The 25,542-nt window shown below is 40.8% G+C and overlaps 1 protein-coding gene across 1 annotated transcript in view; it reads right to left on the bottom strand.

Moving 5' to 3' along the window:
• Positions 1 to 331: 331 nt before the first annotated feature.
• The window catches only part of VWA3B (von Willebrand factor A domain containing 3B), a 73,097-nt gene continuing 47,886 nt past the window's right edge, over positions 332 to 25,542 (bottom strand). The window contains 8 exon segments of the mRNA XM_041418037.1: positions 332 to 864; positions 9,059 to 9,178; positions 17,348 to 17,416; positions 17,419 to 17,585; positions 21,032 to 21,129; positions 21,664 to 21,801; positions 22,971 to 23,095; positions 23,855 to 23,975. Of these exon segments, the coding sequence (XP_041273971.1) occupies positions 332 to 864; positions 9,059 to 9,178; positions 17,348 to 17,416; positions 17,419 to 17,585; positions 21,032 to 21,129; positions 21,664 to 21,801; positions 22,971 to 23,095; positions 23,855 to 23,975 (1,371 nt within the window).

The following is a 25,542-nucleotide window of genomic DNA, read 5'->3' as shown; positions in this document are numbered from 1 at the left end:
CGGGCAGGGCAGGGCCCGCCGAGCCGCCCCTCCGCGCGGCGCGGCCGGATTACGGCCGCAGCCCGAGCGCCTAAGCCCGGCTCACCGGGAAAAGCCGCTCGAAGAGCTTTGCGATCCTGTTAAGTTCTCGGAGAGGATCAAGACGTCAAAGGGGCTCGGCGGCGCCCCGGCACATTCCGTGCCACGCCGAGGAAAGCTGGGAGCGCGGCGCGGACAGGGCAGGACAGGGCCGGCCCGGGGCCGCCGGCGGAGCGAGGATCCGCAGCCCCGGGCGGCGACGCGAGAAGCGGCGGGGCCGTGCGGGGCGCCGCCATCCGCCCCCTGCCGCGCATCAGCCGCTGCGGGCCGCGCTGCCCGGAGGGCCCGAGCGGAGCGGGAGCTCGGCGGCGCTCCCGGCAGCCCTCGGCGGGAGAGCTCGGGGCCGGCAGGGCGAGCCGGCTCCCCGCCGCCCTCCCCTCGCACACGGCGCCCGCGGCTCCTTCATCTGCCGGCGGCGGAGGGGCCGGAGGCAGCGGGGATGCTCCGGAGGGCGGGGGGGACGTGCCGCTGCCAGCTCCAAGCGCTTCCCTCTCGGCAGCCGTCGGGGAATGGGTTTCCAGGGGCTCTGGCTGCGCCGTCCCTGCGCGTCCTGCCCCGGGGGAACCGTGAGGGAACGGATGGAACCCCACAGCCGCTCCCAGCACTGCTGCCGCGGCCGACGCCCTCTCCGTCGTGAGAGGCGCTTCTCCTCGCGGTACCGATGAGTAGGGTTCTTCTTCAGCTCTCTGGCTCTGACCTCCCAGAGGGTGCTGACCCTCGTTTTCCTGTGCTGAACTCCCTCAAGGCTTTCACACTCCCCCGAACTCCATCTGTACAGTTCTGATTCTGCTTTTCACAGGGTTCAGAAGAGCTGGAAACAAAGAGTGTGTATGATTCATAAAATGATTCTTCAGCTGGGAAATGTCAGCAGAAGCCATGTCATTCCTAACTGAAAGGCTGCTGCACTTTGCTGCATGTCAATTGAGCTGGATTGAACACAACGGGACATTAGAAAAGCATTCTAAGTGCCCGGGTTATTATCGTGCTTGTCATGAAAGGTGCACCACATCACGCAAAAAGGACTGAGGAGAAGAAAAGACCATGGCTAAAACTCTTAAAACCTAATCAGAATCCCGAGGTGTCTGTCTCCTATAGCTGTCACACCAGTTTTCAGAGTAACAGGGTTTTTAAGGATTAGAATAGAAGCCCTAGGCAGAAAAGCAGAAGGCAGAAAGCATTTGGAGAGCATCCTTTTTCATGTCCTTTCCTGCTGGGCTGACCCCTCAGGAGTTCTCCAGGCAGCATTTTGGAAGCACTGGGACCACAGCTAACCAGGTGTGCACCAAGTGCCAGGCTGCTGTTGTCCCTGCAAAGGTTCAAGCACTGGTTGCACTCCCCAGGTGTTCCATGTAGATACATGTCCCTTGCAGATCCTGGCTTCCTCCTTAGACAAGGTGTGGTTGTACATCTTGCTCTTATGTTCTGGTGCTACGTGAAGGAAGCCTGTGAATGGAACACAGGAAAAAGCTTTGGAGACTTCCAGAGGGTCCCAGATATGGACAGTGAGGGGGTCAGGCTGAATCAACAATAATGAATGTCCACATCCAGAATGGCATCACTGTCCAAAGTCTGTTGTTGAATTCAGTGGCAGTGCTGCAAGGAATTGTGGAGAAAAGACTGTGTTAAAGTTGTAATACATCTTCACAGTACCTCAAAACCAGTTGGCTAGGAATTGATGATGACAGGAATAAAAAATTCTGTTTTCCTTTTCCATTTTCTGAATTGTTAGGTATAAATTAAGACATGCTTATTCAGGGAGCAAATATTGCTTCTTTCCAACATATTCATAATGTCCATGAAATTTTCTTTCCCAGTTTAGTTCTTGCTTCATTTGTACAATCATTAAGCCAGTCCCCTGAGAGCTCTCAACAAGTATGTTCAACCTGCTGACAGCTGCAAGATATCATCCATCAAAATGATTATGTTCATCAAGGCACTACTGATGATTTATCTCAGTGGCCTGAAGTTATTTGTCTTAGATAGACACCTCTTTAAAACACAACTATGAATTACCATGCCTAATTTCAACAAAGTATTTTTTTAAGTTTTATATGCAAACTAAAGATTAATTTTGTACCACGATGTGTGCAATTAATCAAAGCCTCCATGACAGTTTGTGACTGGAAATTATAATTAATAAGAAAAGGAAAATCTGGAGTTCCAGTACAGTTGGACTTCAGTGATCCTTGTGGGTCCCTTCCAGCTCAGGATATTTTATGATTCTATACAATGATGTTATCCAAGGAGTGAAAAAAGCATCCTTTCACTGCAGTAAACTGCAAGTTCTCAGTTGCTCTAAACTGATATAGGTCCCAGGTAATCAATGGAGTTGAGCTTATTTACAGTACCTGTGGCTTTGTCTACACAGCTCCATTTTGAGGAGCTCTGACATTGCTCTGATAGTTCTCTCAAGACCACTGTGCTCTGCAGTGAAGCGTTGCTGGGATGCATGACAAAAGAGTAAGGCTAAATAAATGAATGAAAAAATAAATAGAGGAATGTGTTATAAAATCTCATTTTCTTCAAATTGAGAAACCATAATTTCCTGTTTGCATTGTAGCAATGCTCTGTTTCTTCTGATTGTTCCACTTCAGAGGAATTAAATGAACAAAGATCTGTGAAATAATTGGACTGAACTGCCAACCTTAGAAAAGCTCATTTGGTTTTGTTCCCAAGAGGAACACTGATTAGATCTGCCTTAAAAATCCATTTTCATTTGAACAATGTGAGCTATGATTTGGAGAGGACCTGCAGGATTTGAGTTCCACTGAACAAAAATGTGAAGTCAACATGTGCAAATGCAAGACACAAAGATTCAAAAAGACAATAAATAGAAATAATAGAAATATCCAAATGAGGCATGTGAAATCCACATCACAGGTATTTTCACAGTTTTTGAACAGCCTGATCCTGTGAAGAACTGACTACTGTAAAAACTGAACATGGCCAAGCTGCTTTCATAGACTAGCCCCACCAGAGCCAAGGATATCCTGATAAATAAAAGCAAAAGGTCACACATACCTGTGTAGTGTTCTACACTGGAATCTCCACGTTGTCCTAAGTGAATGAGCTCTATTTATTTTACCTTACTCTGCACCACTGGGGTGAGGTACAGTAAGGGGGCAAGATAGGAGTCTGGTATTCTTTTTTTAACCAAAATTAATGAGCTTTTACCTGGCTTGAGTATAAGTAAATGCTGAATGCAAAGTAGCTGCTGTGTCTCTTTGAAATCAATGAAAAGCATCTCCCAGGTTTTGGTGTAACAGGGTTGGGTCCTTGTTACATACACAAAAGCCTTAGCATCCACCTAAAACCAGTCCTTTTTTCAAGCAGAATCACAGTGCAAGGCCTTACGGGCTTGCCAAGAATGTGCCAAGAATGAATGGTAACCCTGTAACTTTGCTTGGTGTTCCTGCCACAGCAAAAGAGGCATTTGCACCAGAGCAGAGCAGGGCACGGGCAGGTCAGGATCCTTTCCCCCTGTTGTCCCAGCAGCGCTACTCAGCTGGAGCAGTTTTGTCACGCTGGTGACAAAACACAGGTGGCGTTTCGCAGGTGCCCCAGCCCTGTTCTCTGTCACAAGAGAGTCCCGAGGGACGGGGAGCACACGGTCACCCCTCAGCAGGGACACAGACTCCTAGCCTAGGGGAGGTGTGGAAATTCCTGCTGCCTGCAAGGCGAGCTGTGAGCTCCCTTTCCATCCTGCATGAGTCACACTGCCTGAAGACACGGGCTCCTGCAGACGAGCAGGGAGCTGGGGAATTCTCCTGTGAATTTTCATGCTCTTTCCATCCTGCATGAGTCACACTGCCTGAAGACACGGGCTCCTGCAGACGAGCAGGGAGCTGGGGTATCCTCCTGTGAATTTTCACGCCCCTCTATTTAAACAAACACCTTTGCAAATGCAGCCTCGTTAGTGTTCCCCAGGTGGCTAGCTGCAGATAATAAGTATACACAATAGCACTTATTTTGTTATTATGGTTCTCAGGACAATCCTATCTCTTAATGAAAATAAAACTATCCTGCTGTCTCTTAGGGGAATTTCAGCAAAATGCTAGTCAGGCCTGAGGCATAGACAGGGAGACAGCCCAGCTCCTGCAAACAGAATGAATTGACATTTCCAGTTTTGTGAATTCCATTTCACATAATGGCAGTCCATTAGCAGCAAGCGCAGGAAAGAGAGACACTTCTGTGAAATATAAATTAGGGCTTAAAAACCTTTCCCATTGCAGTCACTGCCATTGCTGGGCCTCACTAATGAGTCTAAGGAAAGCCAGCTGACAGGTCTGCAGCCAAATGTTGGTAATCACAGATTAAAGAGGTCTCTTTCATGAACTCAGAAATATCTTTACTTGGATCAGCCTGCACAGGCTCTGTGAGGGACTGTTCTGAGACACAGGAGACAAATGATGAGTGGTAGATCTCTGACTGCACTGTCAGAGAGTGGTAGGTCTCTGTAAGCACTGTGTCAAGTTGTAAACTTAGAACTACAGAAATTAAAGAACTAAAAAAGGTGTATAGGAGGGCTACTGGGAGCTAACAACTCCAAGTGTCCTTGTTCTGACCCTCATTTTAACAGCAGTTTGAGTAGTCAAATGCCTCTTAGCAGATAGCAGTGACTTACCTCAACAAGTGAGGAAAGAGAAAGAAAATCCTATCCACTTCATTTTAGGGGTTGGAACTAAATTATCTGTAAGGTTCAACCCAAGCCATTCTATGATTCTATGATTTGTCTTGGAGTTTTTTAGGCAACACCCTTTATTTCCATCTGCTGTATACAAGGCTCAAGGTGTAAGATGTGTCTCAGCAGTCATAAAAAGCAAGCATTTGAAAATGTGACAAAAAGTTCAATATTTCAGTAGGGTGCTGAGTTCTGCTGAATCTTTATTTATCTGGCACTGTTAAATTTCTCTCTAGGCTTTCTGTGGACCATAGATTAAAGCAGGGCAGGAGCAGTCCAGCTCATACAAGTTAGATAAGGCAAAGGCGAAATGCTGAAATAAGAATTGCTTTTAAAGAACAAATATCACTGGCTGGGACAAGTGGGAACTGTTGTCTTATGAAGTGGAAGCAACCACAGACAACAAAGGGCAAAGACTCGGGAAATTTTTGCCAATGGGAACATTCTGTATACAGGCTTTGCTTAAACAAACAAGCTGTCTGAGAGCTGGGGTCTGTGCCTGATGTGCTGCCCTGCTGATGTACCTGGCCTGAGCAGGTTACTGCCTCTCACTGTAATCCTGGCGGGAGAGACAGGTGACATCCTGCTGGATGACTCTTGTCTCTGTTTGGGGGAGATGCCTTCTTTTGTAGAGTGCCAGGCTCTCCATGCCCTATCCCCTTTTGGCTTACACACACACATGGCTACAGCATGATAGCTTACCATGGCCTGGCATAGCCCATGAGAGCTGGCCACAATGCAGACATTCCCCCAGACAGCGAATTCATCTCGGTTCCAAGCCAGCTTGTCCCTGTTCCATACCAACAGGGGTTTTATTTCAGCAAACTAATAACACACTTGAAAGCATTGTTACAGTGGTCAAAAACCTTCCGTAGCAGCAAAACCTAAGTTTCAAAGTTGATGCTGCCTGTGTGTGAGGAATGAGGAGGACTTTTGAGGAGGAGCTGAGAGAGCTGGGGTTGTTTAGCCTGGAGAAGAGGAGGCTCAGGGGAGACCTTATTGGTATCTATAGCCACTTGAGAGGATGGTGCAGCCAGGTGGGGGTTGGCCTCTTCTCCCAGGCAGCCAGTGACAGGACATGAGAAGACAAAACAGCCTCAACAGCCCCAAGCCATGCTTCTTTGCCCAAGCAGACCTGTGGAACATCTATTTCTATGGGCCTCAAGGCAGGTGTATCAAGATATCTTTGCCAATATATCTGTAGCACCTATAAACACTATTCTCTTTCTTGTCAAATAATGTCATATTCAGAGGGACATCAAGGCACTTTAATGCAGCACTCCAGATTAGCAGCCTGCAAAGAGATTGCAACTAATCTTCTGATGTCACTTGAAAGTCAAATGAGATATGGCAGCACAGCTGCCATTGGGAAAAGGGATTTCCCAGAATGGTGTCTTCTTTTCAGCACAGAGGAAACTCAAGGAAAACTCTGAGTGGTTTTCCTGAGGGCTAGAGACAGACCCAGAGAGTTTTTGGGAAAAGCTTCAGAGGCTGGCAGTAAGACAGAAGAATTTATGAGATTAACACTGCTAAAATCCTGAGTGGCTAATAAGACTTAAAAATGCTTGCACCTTCCCATGCACAGAACAACAAACAGGGCCTCATTTGATGCTGGTAATGGTTAGAGGGGAAGGAATGGTTTCACAGAACCTATTCATTAAGATTTGCTTCCCATTTATTGCCTTACACATAAAGAATAGCCCTGAAGGATGAGTTTCAGGAGCTTAGCAAGCAGCATTCCTAAAGTTTATCCTTAAACCCTTTTCTTGCCAAGGGAGGTGGGGACTGTTAGAAAGCATGATGTGTGAGGTGTCTTACACAGAAAAAAGGGGATTAAAACTGAGCTTCAGACACTTATGTCACATTCATGAGGGACTGGCAAGGAGAGCTCTGCAGTTTATTCTGCCATGCAGCCTTCATGCCATGCCTTCCATTGCCATGCAGCTATCTTTTCTAGAGAAGAGCTAAGAGTTCTTTTGGCATTAGCACCCTCTTTGAGTGACAAATAATATTTAATTCTTGGGCTATTTAATTTATGTTGTCCTTACCCTCAAAGCATGGACTGATCAGTATAAAACAGCTGGTGACTGGCATGTGGCTGTAATTCAGAGGTGGGCAAGCCAGATATCTGGTTTGCATGGCAGTTCTGAGTCAGATAACTCGCTCACATGGACTCTAAAAACAGAGGAGGACATCTTCTTCAAAAGGCAAGCCAGATATCTGGTTTGCATGGCAGTTCTGAGTCACTCACATGGACTCTAAAAACAAAGGAGGACATCTTCTCCAAAATCAAAACCTTGAAATGTGAACAACCATCATTCACAAGGAAACTCCATTCAACTTTCATAACTACAGCATAAAAATGAGAGAAGTCAACTTCAGAAACTTCTGGCTGCTAAAGTAAAGCCCCAGCATTCAACAACATCAAATTTGTGATCAGGTTGTTCTTGGCACTGCAGGAATCACAGTTATTTTCAAAAATAAATAATAATTATCTATACTACAGAAAAACTATTGAAAAGGGACATTGCAGCATGTGTCTTTTTCTGAAAGATGTAGGGAGGTTGGGTGACTAAGTCACTGCTGCACTCATTTCAAAGAATGACAAAACTAAAATTAGGACAATACTCTAGAAATTGCTGTACCACACCAAAGTCAGTAATCACTTTAATTGTGGCTGTTTTGTTTATGGATAATATGCAGGAGTGAACAGTAGAGGGTGTTAGCTTAAAGGAAAACTTGAGTTAACTCTGTGCAATATGTCCTGTTTAATACAATTCACTTAGAAGAAAAAATCATGTACTATTGAGAAGCACCTTGTATCTTGGTGTAAATGGCACTAAGGAAACTGTCCATGACCTCACCTCAAGAGCAAAGTAAAGGGAAAAAAAAGACTTGCAAACAAACCCCTCTTCAAATAATAGAATTTTAGAATTATTTAGATTGGAAAAGACTTCTAAGATCATCGAGTCCAGCTACCACTAAACCATGTCCCCAAGTGTCCCATCTACACATCTTTTAAATACCTCCAGGGATGGCCACTTCACCATTATCTGGGCAGCCAGTTTCAGTGCTTGGCAGTCCTTTCAGTGAAGAAGTTTTTTCCTAATATTTAATCTGAACCTCTCCTGGCAGTCTGAGGCCATTTCCTCTCATTTGTTACCTGTCAGAAGAGACTGCCCCTCTGTTTTTATGTCATTCATGACTAATTAGTAGACTTGAATGATTTTTCAATGTAGCTTGCAGATTGGATAATTATTCTTTTGATGACTTTCTGCATAGCAGCTCAAAAAATGTTTTCAAGTCGTTTTTTTTTTTTATAGCATGTCTCAGTATCACTAGATTTGCCTTTGTCTTCTGCAGTTTCCTAATGTCAAAACAATTTCTTCCACTCATCACGTAATTAGGCAGATATAAATGGTAATGGATATAAATGGACAAACCTAAGCCTCTCATTCAGTACTCACCAGAGGGAGTGACTTTACTGACAGGGCTCAGTGCTATTTTAGGTGCTGTGGATTATTTCCCCCAGCATCTAGTATCCAGAAAAAACGAGTCTTTAATAACTATTATGTCATATATGCCAGCCTGAACCAGATGTCTTGGACACCCTTAAACATCTCAGATAGCTCTGGACTGATGCTTAGGCAGCTGGACTTCATCCTGTTTGTTTCAATTCTGTGAGTCTGAAGAGAAAGAATATATAGAGTGAATTTTAAAATTCCTTTATTTATTTAGAGGTCCTCAGGAAACATATTTGTGGCCATAACATTCATGATCATCACACGTGAAATCCTGAATTATGGGACTTTCCTCCCTTTCCACTCACTTAGATGCTCAGTGTCCTGGACACACACCAAGTGCTTGCATTTAGATTTCAACTCAGATGAAAATTGTCAAGTGTGGGCCTTACCACAAACTTGGCTACCTTTATTTTTGTACATTTGAATGTACATTTTAGTTCATAAAACCCCATGAACATCACAAATGAGACACATGTTTAAAGTATTGTACAGTTGTATGTACCAGGTGAGTATTATGGGGAATTAACCCGAGTCACATTGAGTCCAGAGTTCCTGCATCAAGAAGCCCTCACACTTATCTGGGGCCACTGCTGGGAAGATCAAAAGGGCAGTGCCACTGAGCTCAGCATCACACAGCTTGTAAGAAGTCCAAAGCCCTTGTAGAAGTGTTCTTAGTCCAATTAGGAAAAAAAAAAAAAAAAAAAGCCAAACAGCAATAGATGTGCAAGTAGACATAGATACAATATAAAATAAAACTTTCTTTATTATTACCTACTTTGCCAGAGCCACTGCTTAAATGCTCTGTCTTTGCTGGTTTCTGTGCAGGAGTGGCCTTGTCTTCTCAGCTTCTCCCTGACTTCTTTGAAGTTAAAAAGCGTCTGCCACTCCAAAGCACCTGCAAACCACGAACACGCAAGGTCACATTTATACAGGAGCAAGAGTTTTAGTCACTGGTGGGAGGTGAGAAATTTTGTGTTCAGTGCTTTGGCATGCTCTGAACTCCAAGGCTTTTGCAGCCCAGTTATATAGGTAGTGGTCAAAACTGGTCAGACTGGTCATTTGATGGTATTGATCTCTTAAAGCAACACAAAGTGGGTAGGCTTGGAAAACGGAGAAAAAAAGGACCACAAACTATTAGTCAGCTGCCAGTTTGTCACTAGGAAAGCTCCTCTTGGTGGATCAGACACTCTGCACAAAATGTCACACATTTATGAGAGAAAGGATTCCCAGAATTGCCACCAACCATGGAAAATGTTGGGGATTTGCTGTTTTGTGCCAAAACATCCCCTGAAGCTTTCCAGTGTAACCCATTTCTCTGTGGAGCTAAAACCTGCAATCTCCTGCTGCTCTTACAGCCACAATTAAGCTAAAGATTCCGTAATGAGAAAATGAGAAAGAAGAGGCAGAGAAAATTAATTTTTGTCCTTTAGCACACAAAGGAAGTCTGTGTAGCTTTTGTGCTCGGGCTGAAAACACAGTGAGAGAGTGTAGCTGCTCTCTGACCACAAGGGCTGGCAGAACTGAAGGGATCAGCAAGCACAGCATTGCTCATCCCAGCCAGAGCTAATGTGGCTGAATGCAGTTAGCCACATATTTAATTAAGGGAACAAACAGGCCAGCACTCAGCTGCCAGCCCTGCAGGCATACTCACAATGTAATTGTCTGGAAACATATTGTTAAATTCACGTGCAAAAGATATTTATGCACTCAATACAAAGATGTTAGGCTGAGGTGCTACCTCTTGTTTGTTGAGAGAGGCTCTGGGTTTCCTTCATCTGTAAAGCAGCTGCATAAAATAAAGATTGATGGTAAATCCTGGCATGAATTTTCTTGTGAAAGAAATTTTCTCTGGTGCTATACCTCTTATAATTTATCCACAGGCAAATTACCCCATGTCACCCATTAAGATGTAAGTAAAAAAATTTGTAAGTAAATGCCAAAATATGTCTCTGTTCAGGAAGGAAAGGACCAAGCTAAATAATGAAAGGTGTAACACATATAGCACACCCTGCCTTGGTGTCTAGTCTGCCACCATTCTATGAGCTATCTATTAAATCCAAGAGCATCTTGCCTTTTTGTGGACAATTCAGATTCAGTACCCACGACTTCCTGTAACAGTAACCCCTACAAAAACTTGCTTAGTCCTTGTATTTTATATGCTTGTATTTATATCTCTTAATACTTTGCACACCTAGGAAGGGTAAAACTCTTTCAGTTCAAGGTGACTTTCATGTTAGATCAATGAAAACAGCAGAAGAGAATAAACAGGCAGCATTTGTGGGTGGTAAACAAATGCACTATGCATGAAAAGACTTTCAGAACAAAACCTGTCCGCAGACAGGCGGAGAAGGTTGAAAATATGAAGCATAGTGGAAAGAAAACAAAACCCCATTCTGCTATATTTGCCAACTGTATTCACTGCATTGCCTGAATTTACTGCCCTCACACATTTCTCGGTTAAAGACTTCGGTTTCCATTTCGTCTGTGAAGAGTGGGGAGATTCACAGCATTTTGCATTAGAAAGAGCACGGGGAGATGGTGATTCTGTGAATTTCTGACATGTAAGGAGGCCATCTCCGCCAGGACTCCTGTCACGCTCCCAGCAGAGTCGCACACATCCCAGGCAGCAGGGAGAGCAGTGCTCCAAGGCCTGCAGAGCCAGAGGCTGCAGCAGCGGCTGTGCCCTCAGCCTGGGGCTAACAGGACACTCCAAGCAGGGTGTCACGCCACTGATCTGTCTGAGGAGAATGCTGGGCTTGAAAAGTCATCATCCCCAAATATTTATTACTTACTGCTGACCCGGATTCTGTTTGCAAGCAAACAAGAAGCACCCAAGCTCTGCATTAGCTCCAAGCCTACGAGCACCAGTGTTGTAGAGTGGGTCCCAAACCAGTGCAGGCTGCTCCTTGTCTGTGCTGATCAGTGCCACTGTCAGGTGGCTTCTGCTTGACTCAGGGGAATGACAGCTGTTTGCAAAAAAAAATCTGCATACACACCATATAAAACAAAGGTGAGGTGTGCAGGAATCTCCATTCTCCTCATCACTGTCTGATGTAGCAAAAACTCAGCTTACAGTCACAAATCTGAGCTCTAGATCACTGCATGCAGGTAGCTGCCACTACATGCCAAAGCCTATATCACAAATTTCCCAACATCCCCTCCTCAAAACCCACAAGCAACTAAAGATCATATGGAAAAGAGACAGAGAGGCAGCTGCTTGGATGCTGTAATGCTCAGCTCTGGGTTACCTGTCAGGGAAACTGTCTGGAGCAGGGAATGCCACTGGAGATGGACAATTACCTCTTCTGAACCGGCGAAGGACTGAGACATGGGGCAACTTTCACAGGACAGGATGACACTACCACTGCTGAGACCCCAACCTTAATAGTTTTTGGAGTGGAAGAACTGGGCAAAAAGAGCTGGTGTTCAGGTTAGGCCACAGATGTGTCTGTATTTGTTTGTTTCTGACCTTTTCTTACAGCCCTGTAATTAGAAGACTGAGCTTACAATGTGTTGAAATCATCCCTCACACAGTTTTGCCCTCAGCACGTTTGCTATTAAATTGGAACCCGGGCACCACCGAGCCAGGCTGAGGTGTGTCTGTGCAGAAGCAGCAAGGCTGCATCAGCAAACCTTGTCTCATAGCTTGGGCAGGGACAGCACTTGCTTAATGCTGTTGGCCTGGCTCCAGAGCCACTGTGGGGCGGACTGGGATCACTGACTGCTCAGTTTTCAAGGGCAATCAGCATGAACCTGCATCCTTTTCTGCTGAGCACTCCCCGCTCCCAGGAGAAGCACCTCCCAGCTGGAGGAAAACCTCAGCTTTGATGCCAACACTCTCATTTTATCATCAGGAGAGGGTTACAGTTGGCCCTGAAGCACCCAGGGCCACAGGGATGTGATTAAGAGGAGCAATGTGCTCTCTCACAGCGTTGTGGTATTCACACAGCAGCCAAGCCCCAGGCAAGCAAGGAAACAGCCCTGGAAGAAATGGTCCATTGCATATCTGTGCAGATCAAGTCACAGTTTGTTATACAAACTTCCATGAAGCTTCCTTTTTCTCAGAAGATGGGACATTGATCTGATTTCCCATTTTCACAACTGAGTGCATAAAGATTTTTTGCTTTCTTACTCATAAGTTCAAACCAGTCTATTTTTCAGGTATTTTTAAGTATACTCATTTTCTATCTCTGTAGCTTGTAGCTGTTGTATTTACAGGCCAATCTTTGATCTTACTGTTACTCAGGAATCATTTTCCAGGAACTGCTGGGGATAAGGAATAGGCTACATGGACCTATGTCTGACCCTCCTTTGAAGGGTCACTGAAAAGTCACTTTTTAGTCATATCAAATGAGACCACCAACTACTAGGTACCTCCTGGCACAAAATGATGACAATCATAATGAATGACAAAAGACCAGAAGCTGGAGGAAAAACAAAAGAGAATAAAATAGGAAGAAACAAAGTAAACAAAAGCATATACTCTATTTTGCTTCAGACTTTGTTTTTCAATGATCATATAAAAAACACTTGTGTAGTAGAAAACAAAACTGTGGAAGGAATCAGAAGAATAAAGAAGGATAATTATGATGCACAGGTTGGGGAAGCAACAGCACAGACTGAATACATGCAGAGTATGAGATTTGAGTATGATTAGTTTCAGGAGTGATTGTCATCCATAGCTGCCACTAAAACTCTCTGAAGCTGCAGTTTAAAAATCAAAAGTGTGCCTTTGAAAATTGCCTAATAAATGTGCACATCAGCACTTATATACACAAAAGAAACATTCTGATTCTTCAGCACCCCAAGAGACAGAAATCTAGAGTTCATATGTGTAAGGTCAGGAAAGTTCTTGATTGTGTCCTGTCTGTCTGCAGTACAAAAGCATTGTCAGACTAAAATACTGAAAGGTATTGTGGCCATACTGCTTCCCTGAGTAAAGTGAAAGCTGCACTATTAAATGAGTGTTTCCCATCAGAGTTCACAATCAGTTTGTTGTCTTCAGCCAGTGCACAGGCTCTCTGTTTCTTCCTAAGATGCTGAAAAAAACCCATTCCACTCTTGTTCTTAGGATCTGGACTGAACTGTTCTCTGTCTCTGCCCCCAAAATCAGTGGAACTGCACCTTTCCCCCCTTGCCTGTTTCATTCTTTATGAGGAAAGAGATGGAGAGTTTAGCACACTTTCCTCTTTCCGTGAGCAGACAGCCCTGAGAGAAGACAGAATGTTTCTGGCCAAGCTGTAACATGGTATGAAGAGACAAAAGCTAAATCTGGCCACTGTTGGGGAGCCCTGAGCCACACACAGCTGCAGGAAGGAACAGATGCAGGCATAGCTCAATTGACATCAACTGCTCATTAAACAAGCCATGACCAACAGATGGGAACACTGCTTCATTATGACAGCCTTCTCCAAATGCTGAATGGACTAGATGGAAAATGAGACTGGAAAACGAGTGGGTGCTAAAAAAGGGAAATCCTACTGCAGGAAATCCAGCCAATCCAGTAGAATGCCAGGTGCCACAGCTGCTCCACTCTTGAACCCAATTCAGACAAACGACGTTTGCCACAGAAAAGGATAGAAAATGTTCATTTTCAAAGGTCTCCCAACTACCCCATATTGGCAGTTACAATAATTATCACCATAATTGCTTCAAGTCACATCTCATTATAAATGAAAAAGGAGATTTTGGCTCTGATAGCTATTATTTGCTAATGCATCAGGCAATGCAGTGTAGTACTGTGTATCATACCTATATTTCACACCAATTTTTTTCTGGTTTTGTTTTTTTTTACTAGATACACATTTTAGAAAATTGACAAGGAAGTTATGTGGAATGAACATTGATTTTAGCCATTACAGAACAGAGACAACCAGAAAGACAGACAGAAGAATTTTTCTACAGAAAGAGATACATTATTTTATTGCACCTATAAAAACAATTATTGCAATAACCAAGAACAGAGTTAAATATCAGTGGTCTTGCTACATCAAATTGAATTATTTGAGTTACCAAGATAAATAATCATTAGCCAACAGTCAGCAGGAATTTGTGTCTTTCATTTGCTCTCTTATAAACACAAAGACCTAACTAGCATAGTAAGAGTGGCAAGCATACACATCAAAATAACAATGTTTCAAATATAGTAGTTCTGGAAGAAATAAGGCAGAATTCACTACAAGACAATAATGAAACTAATATATGCTAAATAACTAACACAATTACTTAATCTTTATTCACTTCTGTTTATGCAAGTGGGACCAACAGGGATGGGCTGTTGATTCCTCTTAAGAATCAGAAATATTTTAGCTGGGCATAAACCAAACCACAAACAGTCCAAATTCCCTTAATTCATATAGGGCCCACAGGTCTGTGAAATATATGGGAATACAAGGTATTATCAACTACCTATACAAGAGCCATGTAGCTGAATCCACATTAACTTGGGGAGCACAAAAATCCATCTTGGTATCTGGCAATGCTCACTCAAGTTCAGGAGAACTTACTTCCTTATGTAACAGGTGAATGTACACATGAAGGCAGCAGAAACATAGGCGGAGTGTTGATTAACACATCAAATAGTTACAAAACATAGCCCAGTCAGATTACTAAATATATATATATTTGTGTGTATGTGTATGTCTCTGGACATAAAAAGTGACAAGACAAACCTTGGCAAAGGAAATGCAAGAAACACTGATGGCATAAATGCTTTAATGCATTAGATTAGATAGACATACATACATAGCGAAAACATTTACACAAATATGAAGAAAATGCCTTTACTTCAGTCAAACAAATCAGGACTATTGAGCTTTTTCAGAAGTTAAAAGATACGCAAAGTATTTAGGTATTTGATATTACAAGGAAAAGAATACATGGAAGGAATATACATCTTTCAGAAAAAAACAGTTTAACAGACTGCTTTTAGAAATCTAAAAAAAAAAAAAAAACCAAACCACAACCTTGTTCCTGTAAGACATTTAACTCTGAGATGCTGACTTTTAAAAAATCTGCCTTTGATATAAACAGTCCAGAAATAATGAAGTAATGAAGGCAACTACTAGAAAAACCTGGAAAGGGATCACTCTGATGAACAGTGGTGTGTCCACTGTATGAAAGGCAATATTTGAGACTTCAGAGTGATACAGGGGTCTGAAGAGGAAAACAGGGTGTTTTACCTCACTTGTGCAGTTTAGGCTCCTGAATCGAATATCCAGCCTTATTTCAGCACTACAAAAACTCCATGAAAGCAAAGTCCATTGTTAGATACCTGATATTTTTAATACCTGGTGCACAGAGACTAACTGAATAATTCATTACAATGACAGGGCTTTCCAACTTCTCACCCATGTTACTTAACACCTACCCACATCTATGTAATCAAATATGACAACTTCTAAGGAAAAGTGTTAACCTGCATAGGGGAATCTCACTGGTGCTCAACACATATTGAACTGCCAAACAGTAAGTGTAAACTAATAGTTCATACTTGATTGGAAGTTGAGCAGAAGGGAAATAATGCCAGGCAAATTTGTTTTCTTTATTATCTTTGTCTTTAAAATGAAATCCAGCATTAACACAGTTCAAAAAGATGTCAGGGGTCAGGTAACACATTCGATATAACTTACAAAATTATATAACTTACACAGAGTGCTGTGAAACGTTTGCATGGTATGAAAATGGGGCAACTATCTACACCCAAAGAGGATAAATACACAGTCACGTAGAGAGGTTGGATACAGAAGTATCTAATGAAACCATTGAGGATGACCATATAGTGTTACTTAACATCTTTATCAGCTCTGACTTTTCCCTTTCTGAAAAAACACAAAAGGATATGTAAATGAAAAAAATTTTAGAAAAACCCCCCATATTCAATATTTATGGTGTCACAAGAAGAGAACAAGGGTATCTTCTTCAGCATGTTCAACCTGCATATGACATTGAAGCCTTGTTAGAATACTATGAGATTATTTGCTAAATCTAGGCAGGATTAAAATGCATAGATAACCACTGCTCTTGTGTAATCTTTCCTCCAAGCTGCAGGGAATCAGTTACAGGACTTGCTGATCACATTAGGATTATTTCACATTTCCTCAGCATCTGCATCTCAAAATGTCCAAGAGGAAGGTGTCTGGGATAACTGAGCAATTCCAACAATGTAGCCCCACCTTTGGAAACTGTGGTTTTTCACTGGACAAGCCAAACACCTCTGCTCTCATATAATTCTGATCAGGCAACTCTTAAAATGCCAATTATATAATGGGCACCATAATACCCACTATAAGCAACGTATATGGAATTTGCAGGCAATCTGTAAAGCATGAGAGCGAACATGGAACATTCAGATGAGCCAAATCAAGTTGAATGAAAACATGATGATTGAGTGAATTTATAACCCATCACTTCTGAAAGTAAATAAATAATGAGGCTGTTGAAAACGTATTTTAAATGGTACAAGGAGGTACACCTAGCAAGTATGGATAAAAACCCTGTTATCTTTCCACTGACAGTAGGATCTTGAAGATGAAGAGCTGACAGACATGTAATGGCAGGCCTACACTAGCCCAGTCCCTGCTCCAGAGTGACAGGGAGTACAGGTACTGCTCTCAGCTTTAACTGAGCCAGCTCTTAAAACAAAAGCAATGAACCTCTGAAGCATTGAGCTACAGGTGCAATAATTTAATACCTGCAATACAGACATAGCTTTAATCTAACAAAGAACAAACAGTAGAGGGACTGGAATAAATACTTAGCTTACAAGCAGGTATTAAGGTTTGGTGTTACTTCATCCTCACTGCTACTACAACTGTTAGGGAGATTAAGGTGGCATATGCTGGAATGTGCTTTATTCATTTCTTGCTGCTGCTGTGAAAACACACGCTGAGAAAGTGTCAAGAACAGTTTCTAAAGGAGGTGAAAGAATTTTATCATATAGGACACGGGAAAGCTCACTTGGCTAACACCCAAAAATGCAGAAACCTGTTCCTTGTGTGGGGAATAGTTAAAGGCCCATCACAATTGCTTAGTTCTTTATACTTTTCCAGAGCTACACCTTTACCTATAAATTCTTCCTTATTGCTAGACAGTGAATTTCTTCCTCGCTGTTTTACTTCATTTCTGAAGACAAAAGATTATCCAAGTCTGACATCGTCTCCCTGAGATGCCTTTTGTCTACTGTTGTCCTCTTCTTTTTCTCTTTTCTCCTTTTTTCTTTCACTATACTTTTCTTTGCTTTTTCTTCTCCTTCATCTTCCACAGGTGGGCGAGGGCAGGGCTTTGTAGTCGCACCATCCAGGCTGGAAAACCAGAAAAGAAAATCCACTAAGATAAAAAGCACATATCTCATAAAGCCTCTTTTACAAGACATAGATTTCACCTTTTTCCACATCTCATAGTACTGACAAGAGAAGGACTTATCACACTTGACAATCTGACAGGGCTATAAATGTCCTACAATTCAGTTTCCCTTTTACTTATAGAATAAGTGAAGGATAGCCTAAAACAGGGCTCTGGCCCTTAACCTTATCTGCCTCTTATGACTCCAGAAAGGTTGTGGGCAAAAGGGACCCTTTTGCTGTGTGGGTCCAGAACACGCAGTGTTGTACTTTGCTTATGGAACTTGTTGGCTACATTTGCAGAGTGCTTGTTCTGCCATAATTATTTTTTTCCCTAGTGATGGCAGGAAAACACCCCAAACAGATGCTAATGTCTCATGAACATTACTAAAACCATAAGGGCTATATTAGTACCTCTAAAGATTAGTCCATTAAGCATAACCCCTAATACACACCACAAAAACATTGAAAGACAATCCCAAAGAACTCAGAGCTGAAGTTAGCCAAGCCATTGTAATACATCTGTGGGCACTGAGGACTTCCTGTCAACATGGGAACCTGGGAAGTGCCTTTTAATTTTTTTTCCCCTTACTACTCCAGCATTTAGAACAAACAGTTTGTCTCTTTTTGAGGCTCTAATATAATACTGCATTCAAACTTTTTGACTCCTTTCCAATTAAATTATGCTTTTGCATTTTTCCTATCAACAATGTCAGCAATTTCTCATTAGATCTATGCACATTCATGAGCAATATGCTGCAGTATCCCCCTCTAAGTAGGACATAGGAGGTAGGTGTGGGGGGATAGAATATAAGAAAATATAGTGCAGAAAGTAATCTCATCCCTAAGGAGTTGCAGCTGGGCCAATTACCAAAGATTAGGAACAGACCTGACTTTAAGAGGCCACAGCTGTGACCAATGAGAAAAAGTGCTATAAAAGAGTGGGTTGGCTGGTTGAGAAGGAGTTGGAGTCAGTTGGCTGCTTTGTGAGGGAGAAAGAGTTAGTGCTCTGAAGAGCTGCCTGTGAGAAAAAACCACTAATAAGGTATGAAACTTCTGTGATAAGGAGATAGCATTTTGTGATAAGGAGATAACAGTATGGAACTTTTGCAATATGATGACAACAGGTAGGGATTTATTTTAGAAATATAATAAATAACAAGTTTTATTGGAAAGCACACTTCCATGCCCTCATAAAAGGTAGGGGTTCTAATGGAAGCTCCATTTAGTGCATTTATTTCAGTTAATTCTACAAAGAATTCTTCTGTTTGCCAATGCAAAATTTAATTTTCTCCTCATTTGTACATAAAAATGGCAAGTCAGCTTGATAATAAATTCTCTTTGGAGAGTGAATATTTGTACCAAAGCATTCATTCATGAAACAAAGCTTGTGGAATGGACACTATTCTCATTGCTCATGGACTTAATCACATATTTTCTTAATATGGTACCTCAGAATACAATCCAACTCAGTGGAAGGGAAAGACTTCTGCTGATTTTGCTGGAACTCAGACCAGTTACATGCCTGCCTTTTTTCAGCTGGTTGTTTGCATTAAGAAGGAAACCATGGTCTTCGGGTTTGCTTTTTGCTGAGAAGAGGCTACTGTCATAGTAATGATGTGGCCTGGGAAAAGGCATTGATGTATTCCCAGATTTGGAATTCTGCTCAGTAAAGAGAGGGCATTCATTTGTTTGTGTGCTGTTGCTGCAAGCTGGTGGAAGGTTGAGTTTCAAACTGTACTGGGATCGCTACTAGAAAATATGCGGGAATCACAGAACTTGAATCTCAGTTGCTTTTCACTCCATCACTCTCAGTGAATGCATAGATCAGCCTGCAACTGGTACCCTCACCCATAATTTTTAGATTAAATCTTTAATGTCTATAATAGTATTAGAACGTTTGAATGAAAATTAAGAACCTCTGTGGGTGGCCAAGCACTGGAGCAGGCTTCCCAGAATGTGCAGTCTCCTCACTGGACATGCTCAACCATTTGGATGCAATCCTGTGCCATGTGATTGGGATGACAGGGAGGTTGGACCAGATGACCCACTGTGGTCCCTTCCAATCTGACCCCTCCCATGATTCTGTAATCTAAAATGGCCTTTAATGGTGGAGTTTATTTCTCTCTTCAACTACCAGAAAGAAAGGTGCAGCCAGGTGGGGGTTGGTTTCTTCTCCCAGGTAACCAGTGACAGGGCAAGAGGACACAGCCTCAAGCTGCACCAGGAGGTTTAGGCAGGGCATTAGGAAGAAGTTCCTCACAGAAAGAGTGGCTGGGCATTGGAATGGCTGCCCAGGGAGGTGGTGGAGTCACCATCCCTGGAGGTGTTTAAGAAAAGACTGGATGTGGCACTCAGTGCCATGCTCTTGTTGACAAGGTGGTGTTGGGTGACAGGCTGGACTCGATGATCTCAAAGGCCTTTTCTAACCAAGCTGATTCTGTGATTTTCTCTGCTCATGTTTCCTCTTGGAAATAAAACTTCCCATGATGGAGATTACGCGATTCTTTTGCAGCAGTGCTCATACTACATGGAAGAGGAAATCCTTCATCTTGTAGACGTCAAGACAAATGGAAGACTCAAAACCAAGTTATGTTTTCTCACACAAAATGTGAATCTGCAACCCCCCTGGGAAGAAGCTATGAATGATGAAGTTTTACATGGTTTGAAAATAATTAACTGCACAAATTCATGGAAGAAAATCAAGGCTGTTTAATACAGAGACTCCAATTCTGCTTCACAGAATTTTAAAACTCCAAATAATTGTAGGCTGGGAATGTATTCTGGGGAAATATCCCTAGATGATTGTTCTGATCTTATTGTCCATCCTAAGGTTGTCTGAGGTTGCTAGTGCTCTGAAGGCTGTCAAAATTTCAATTGGATTAAAAGAGAACTTAATACAAGATGAAAATGTAATCCATAAACACTTGGAACCACTGCATTTTCAGTGCACACTTCATATCTTGCTGCACATTAGTTCTGCAGAACCTAAGTAGGGGCTCATACTTATCTTACACACTCTCTCTCCATTATTCTCCAGAAGATGAACAAGGATCTTAGAAAAAAATTGCAACTTAATGTGCAGCTTTACATAATAAATTACATAAGTATTTTAAAAGGAAAATAAGGTCTACAACAAATAGAAACTCCATCTCACCTTTCAGCAATCCCCTTAACAACTTTCTGGGACTAAGCTTCAAACCATCAGATCCCACCAATACTTCCACAATGAAAATAAGACAGTAAATTCTCACATAAACTTAGTTGCACATGCTTTGTAAGCCAGTTCACAATAGCTGTAGTTAGAGTACTACGTATGGAAACCTGACAGCACAGCTGAACTCAAAGTGCAACATTTAGGATTCAAATTTTAAAGACTTGGTATTTTTAGGTTGAAATATACTCACATCTCATAATGCACTGTCTGCACCATTCTTATGTACTGACAGGAAGAGGCATACTTGGTTTGGCTGATTTTAATGAGCTCGCTTCTTATACAGTGTTTCTGCAATAACACAATCAATATTCATCTAATTTAAACCCAAATCTCAAAAGCAATGTTGATACATATGCATAAAAAATCAACTGTTTAAATGTAGCTGTAATCAGCCTCTAATAAAGATAATTAATATAAAAATTTCAAGTACAAAGTAAATTTATTTAATGCACGCTGTGAAAAATACAGTGAAATTATCATAATGGCTTACAAACTTAAAACAAATCAAACAAACATAATGGAATTAATTTCAGACTATACCGACTGTGTTAAACTTCCTATGTTTCTTATTTTAGAAACATGGAACTTGTGAAAGCCACCAAATGTATCAAAGAAGAAAGAACAGAGTATGATTTAAGAATAAATTATCCAACAGAATTTCTTTATTCAAGTTTATTACATGAGCTGTCCATTGCACTCTGAAATGTGATTTACTCTGGTTAGCTGGAGACTCAGATTTGGACAGGGAGCCCATTAGCCTGGAAAACTCTATTGGCCTCTTCAAAAACAGCCAGACTGGTACCACCTTCTAGGTTTACTTACATCCCTGTTGTTGAACAGCAGCACTGTGTAGAATTTGTCACCTGTCTCCACCCGCTGTGGTGTTGCTATGACAATGGCAGGCACGTAACACTCATTTTCTGCCCGTGTCCCAGTTCTGGCAAACACGTAGTCTCCAACCTGCGCACCAGGAAAGCATCAGTGCAAGAAGCACATAACTTACGAGGTTTACAAGACATAACTACTTAGGTAGTTTTACATGAATCGTCATTCTATCATGTTCCTATGATTTCATATGGACCATTGAAAGAAAAGAAGAACTTGATCCTTACATGTTCTGGTCATGCAATTTCCACTGAATCAGGGATCAAACACAAAACAAAAATAAAGGACCGAGCTCCACTAAACGTACCTGGGCTTAGCTAGCAAGCTGAACGGAATGAGGAAACTCTTACAAACTGTATTCCCTTGGATTCTATGCACATTTTAAGGCTTTCAACAAGCTTTTAAACCAACCTTAGGAATTTTAGATAATTCCAGATGTAACTGATTTATCCAAAATTGTTTTAAAAATTAACACAGAAGTCACAATTTTATATCAAATTCTGCAGGTCTCTAGAGTTGGATACAGAACTTGGAGTTATCAGGAGCTACTATATCAGGATTTGCCTTTATCTCAAACTGAAAAAAAAAGGTATGTCTCTAGTTTTATATGCAGCAATGCAATTATAAACATGTTTCTTTTATTCAAAACAGAGGGATCCATGCTGTATCCTCTATGCAACCACCACCATTCTGGTGTGTAAAATAAGAATCACCAAAAAACCCCAGCTGTGATTACATCTGATAATTTGTAAAGAAAACCAGAAATGGAACAGGGATTATAATTTTTTATTACTGTTATTTGCCTTAGTATATGGTTATTTGCTGGATTTAAAACATGCTGTGGAAACCAAATGGTTAAAACCTGCTGTAAATCACACTAAATATAAAAGGTTCTCTTACGTTTATAATCTATGTGACAGGAAACAATAACTCTACTAATAAATAGCTCACCTTTCTTCTATGGCTGGGGAAATACTCATGTTTTATAAAGATAACAATATAGATTTAGAACAAATAATTTTAATAAACAAATGAATAGAATTACAATGAAAACAAGCTTCAAACAAATTAAAAACTTCATGTTGAAAATAGCATGATATTACTATAATAAAAAACTCTTCTTTAAAATAATGTATTTAAAAGACTTTTTAAAATCTATAATTTATTACCTAGATATAAAATGAATTTCATATTTTTAAATATAAAATGCATATTTGCAATCATGAAAAAATACAGTTTTTCACCTGCAGATGTGGGCATGGCATAGCACCTCCCACAGGTATAATGAACTTGACAGGGACATCACAGCTCTTCCCATTGCTGAAGTCAATAAGTGCACAGGTAGAACTAATATTCTTTATCACAGTTCCTGAAAAACAACGGAATAAAAGATTCAAATTATTTTTCTTTCATCCCTTGTGGTAATTATTTTGTAAAAAAATCCTATAGGCTGTCACACATCACCGAGGTCAACCATGTCTATACTATACATTCTTCATTTTCATTTAGCTACTGTAAGCTGTGCTAGAGCAATGGAGACATTTGTTAACTAAAAAGCCCTGCCTTACTAACCAGCCTTAATAGTACTATAAAAAGAAAATTAAGACTTTTTCAAGCACAGGTCTGAAATTTGTGAGCTGATCAGGTTAACATAATAAAACTGACAGGTAACATAATAAAACTGCTACCACAGTTAAAAATATGTAATTGAAAAAAATCCCAACCAAACAAGTAAAGGTAACACAAAGATAAATGCATACACACAGAGAATATTTTAATATTCTCTGTGTGAAATAACAGAACTGAGTTTTACCTACTAACCATTCTGGCTTAAAATTCAACAAAAAAGCATCAGCATTTAGTGATCTTTTTGGAGACATGCAAAAGCTTGGCATATGATTTCCTTCCATACTTTTCATAGACAATCATTGCTCTCCAACTTTACAAAACAAATGTCTTCTTATAAATGTATATACATGTGCACATACAAAATATATATTCATTTTCATTAACATGCACATGTAATAGTAAATGTCATTAAGAAATAAGTAGTTAATTATGACCATAACTTGTGTTTTATCACTACTAAGGAACACTAAATATTGAAGATGTGGACAAAAATGTATACCTGGATAATAAAATCCTGTGACGTCTGATCTTGCAATTACCTTTTGGCTTTTGTGAGGCACAAATATTTGACATTTTTGTCTTGTCTTAGAGTTCAGCTTCCCACTTTCCTCTTCAAGTCTCTGTAATTTGACACAATCATTTCTTTGCAACAGCTAATGCAGTCTTAATCTATTCTTTGGAATTATTTAAAAACTGAGGCAGTGTAATGCTACAAGATCTGTACAGAAGTCACAGCAAACTGGAAATACTTTAAACTTTCAGAATAGTTCTAAGTACAGGAAGTACTTATGTAAGTGTTTTCGCTATAAAATCCACTTCTGTATGGTCATAACAATACCTATATTTTCATGTGTTCTGGCTACCATTTTTCTACAAAAAATGTCACAAAGTTGCACAATTCGTATTAAAGGATGACATAAGGAAAAATCAGCTCTTTTTTCACAATAAGAAAATTTGTACTACACATTCTTTTGTCCAGAGAGGAGAGTTTTCACAGTAATCTGATTTGCATTAGAAGTAACTCACTGTATGGGATGAATCATTAAAAATTAAATACCAAATCAAAAAATGTTCAAACAAATCTTCAAATGTCTGGGGGAAAAAAAGTTTATCTACTATAAATTCAAAATTCAATTGACATTTTCAACAATTTTAAAATATTCCACTTTAGCAAAATATTATACCACATCTTCCAGACCTGCCACTGTCCATTATTCTGCCCCACTAGTTGGGGTTCTTCATGCACTAATGATTTTTACCATTCTGTTCACAATACTGTTCCCAAGTATAAATTACAAGCAAGTGTAAAACTTGCTTCTAATAAATCAGTTTCACCACTAAATGAAAATTGTGGCATTTGTTTTCATCATTAAGTAAATCAGTTTCACCATTATTTTTTTAAAGTATTTATTAGCCTACCTTGTGAACAATTTGGAGGCATCCATCTCTTACACGGTTTTTCTGAATCAAAAAAATATGCAACTTGAAATCTCAAACTTTTCCACAGATCTACACATTGTTCTGAAAAATGACCATAACTCACAGACTCTTAATAAAACCCCTGCTTGCTAGGATGTGTATGACTTACTTCCTTTTCTGATGACATTTTTTTCTTAAAAAATGTATTTGATTTGATATTTGATTTTCCCTAGTAGTCAATAATGATGGAAAAGACATTGATAACTTTGACTAAATTGTTTGTTCTCAGTTTCACTATAATTATTACAGTATATTTTTTTCAAACTCCCCCTCGGAAATCACAACCCTAGAAAAAAAGTCCTAAAAATAAGCAAAACACACAGAAGAGGCAGGGAGATATTTTAAATTAGAGACACGTGATTTTTCAAGCTTATTCTTTACCCCTAAAGAATATTAATTATATCAACAGTTTGGGTTTTCAAACTCAGACTAAACCAGAGGCTCTTCACAGTGCTTAACTGACTGCTTGAAGTATAACTCAACAAAGGCTGATTTGAGAGCAGACCTACAGCTCCACAGACACAAAAAAGTATTTGGGTAACGCATCTACTTAATTCCTCAGGCTCCAAAAGGACAGCTGCTGCTGAATATTTATTATCAACTGATTTGTATTGCTTGACTAATAACTTGGGCAACTTCCAGCACTCCATGTTAATCCAAACACTAAAGACGACACAAGCATCCACAATGAGGATTCCGAGTTGTGCA

Source organism: Onychostruthus taczanowskii, unplaced genomic scaffold (assembly GCF_017590055.1).
Source record: "Onychostruthus taczanowskii isolate IOZ18803 unplaced genomic scaffold, ASM1759005v1 scaffold58, whole genome shotgun sequence".
Taxonomy (NCBI): Eukaryota; Metazoa; Chordata; class Aves; order Passeriformes; family Passeridae; genus Onychostruthus; species Onychostruthus taczanowskii.
Note: the sequence above shows the minus strand (reverse complement) of the source record. Positions and strands in the feature narration are given on the sequence as shown.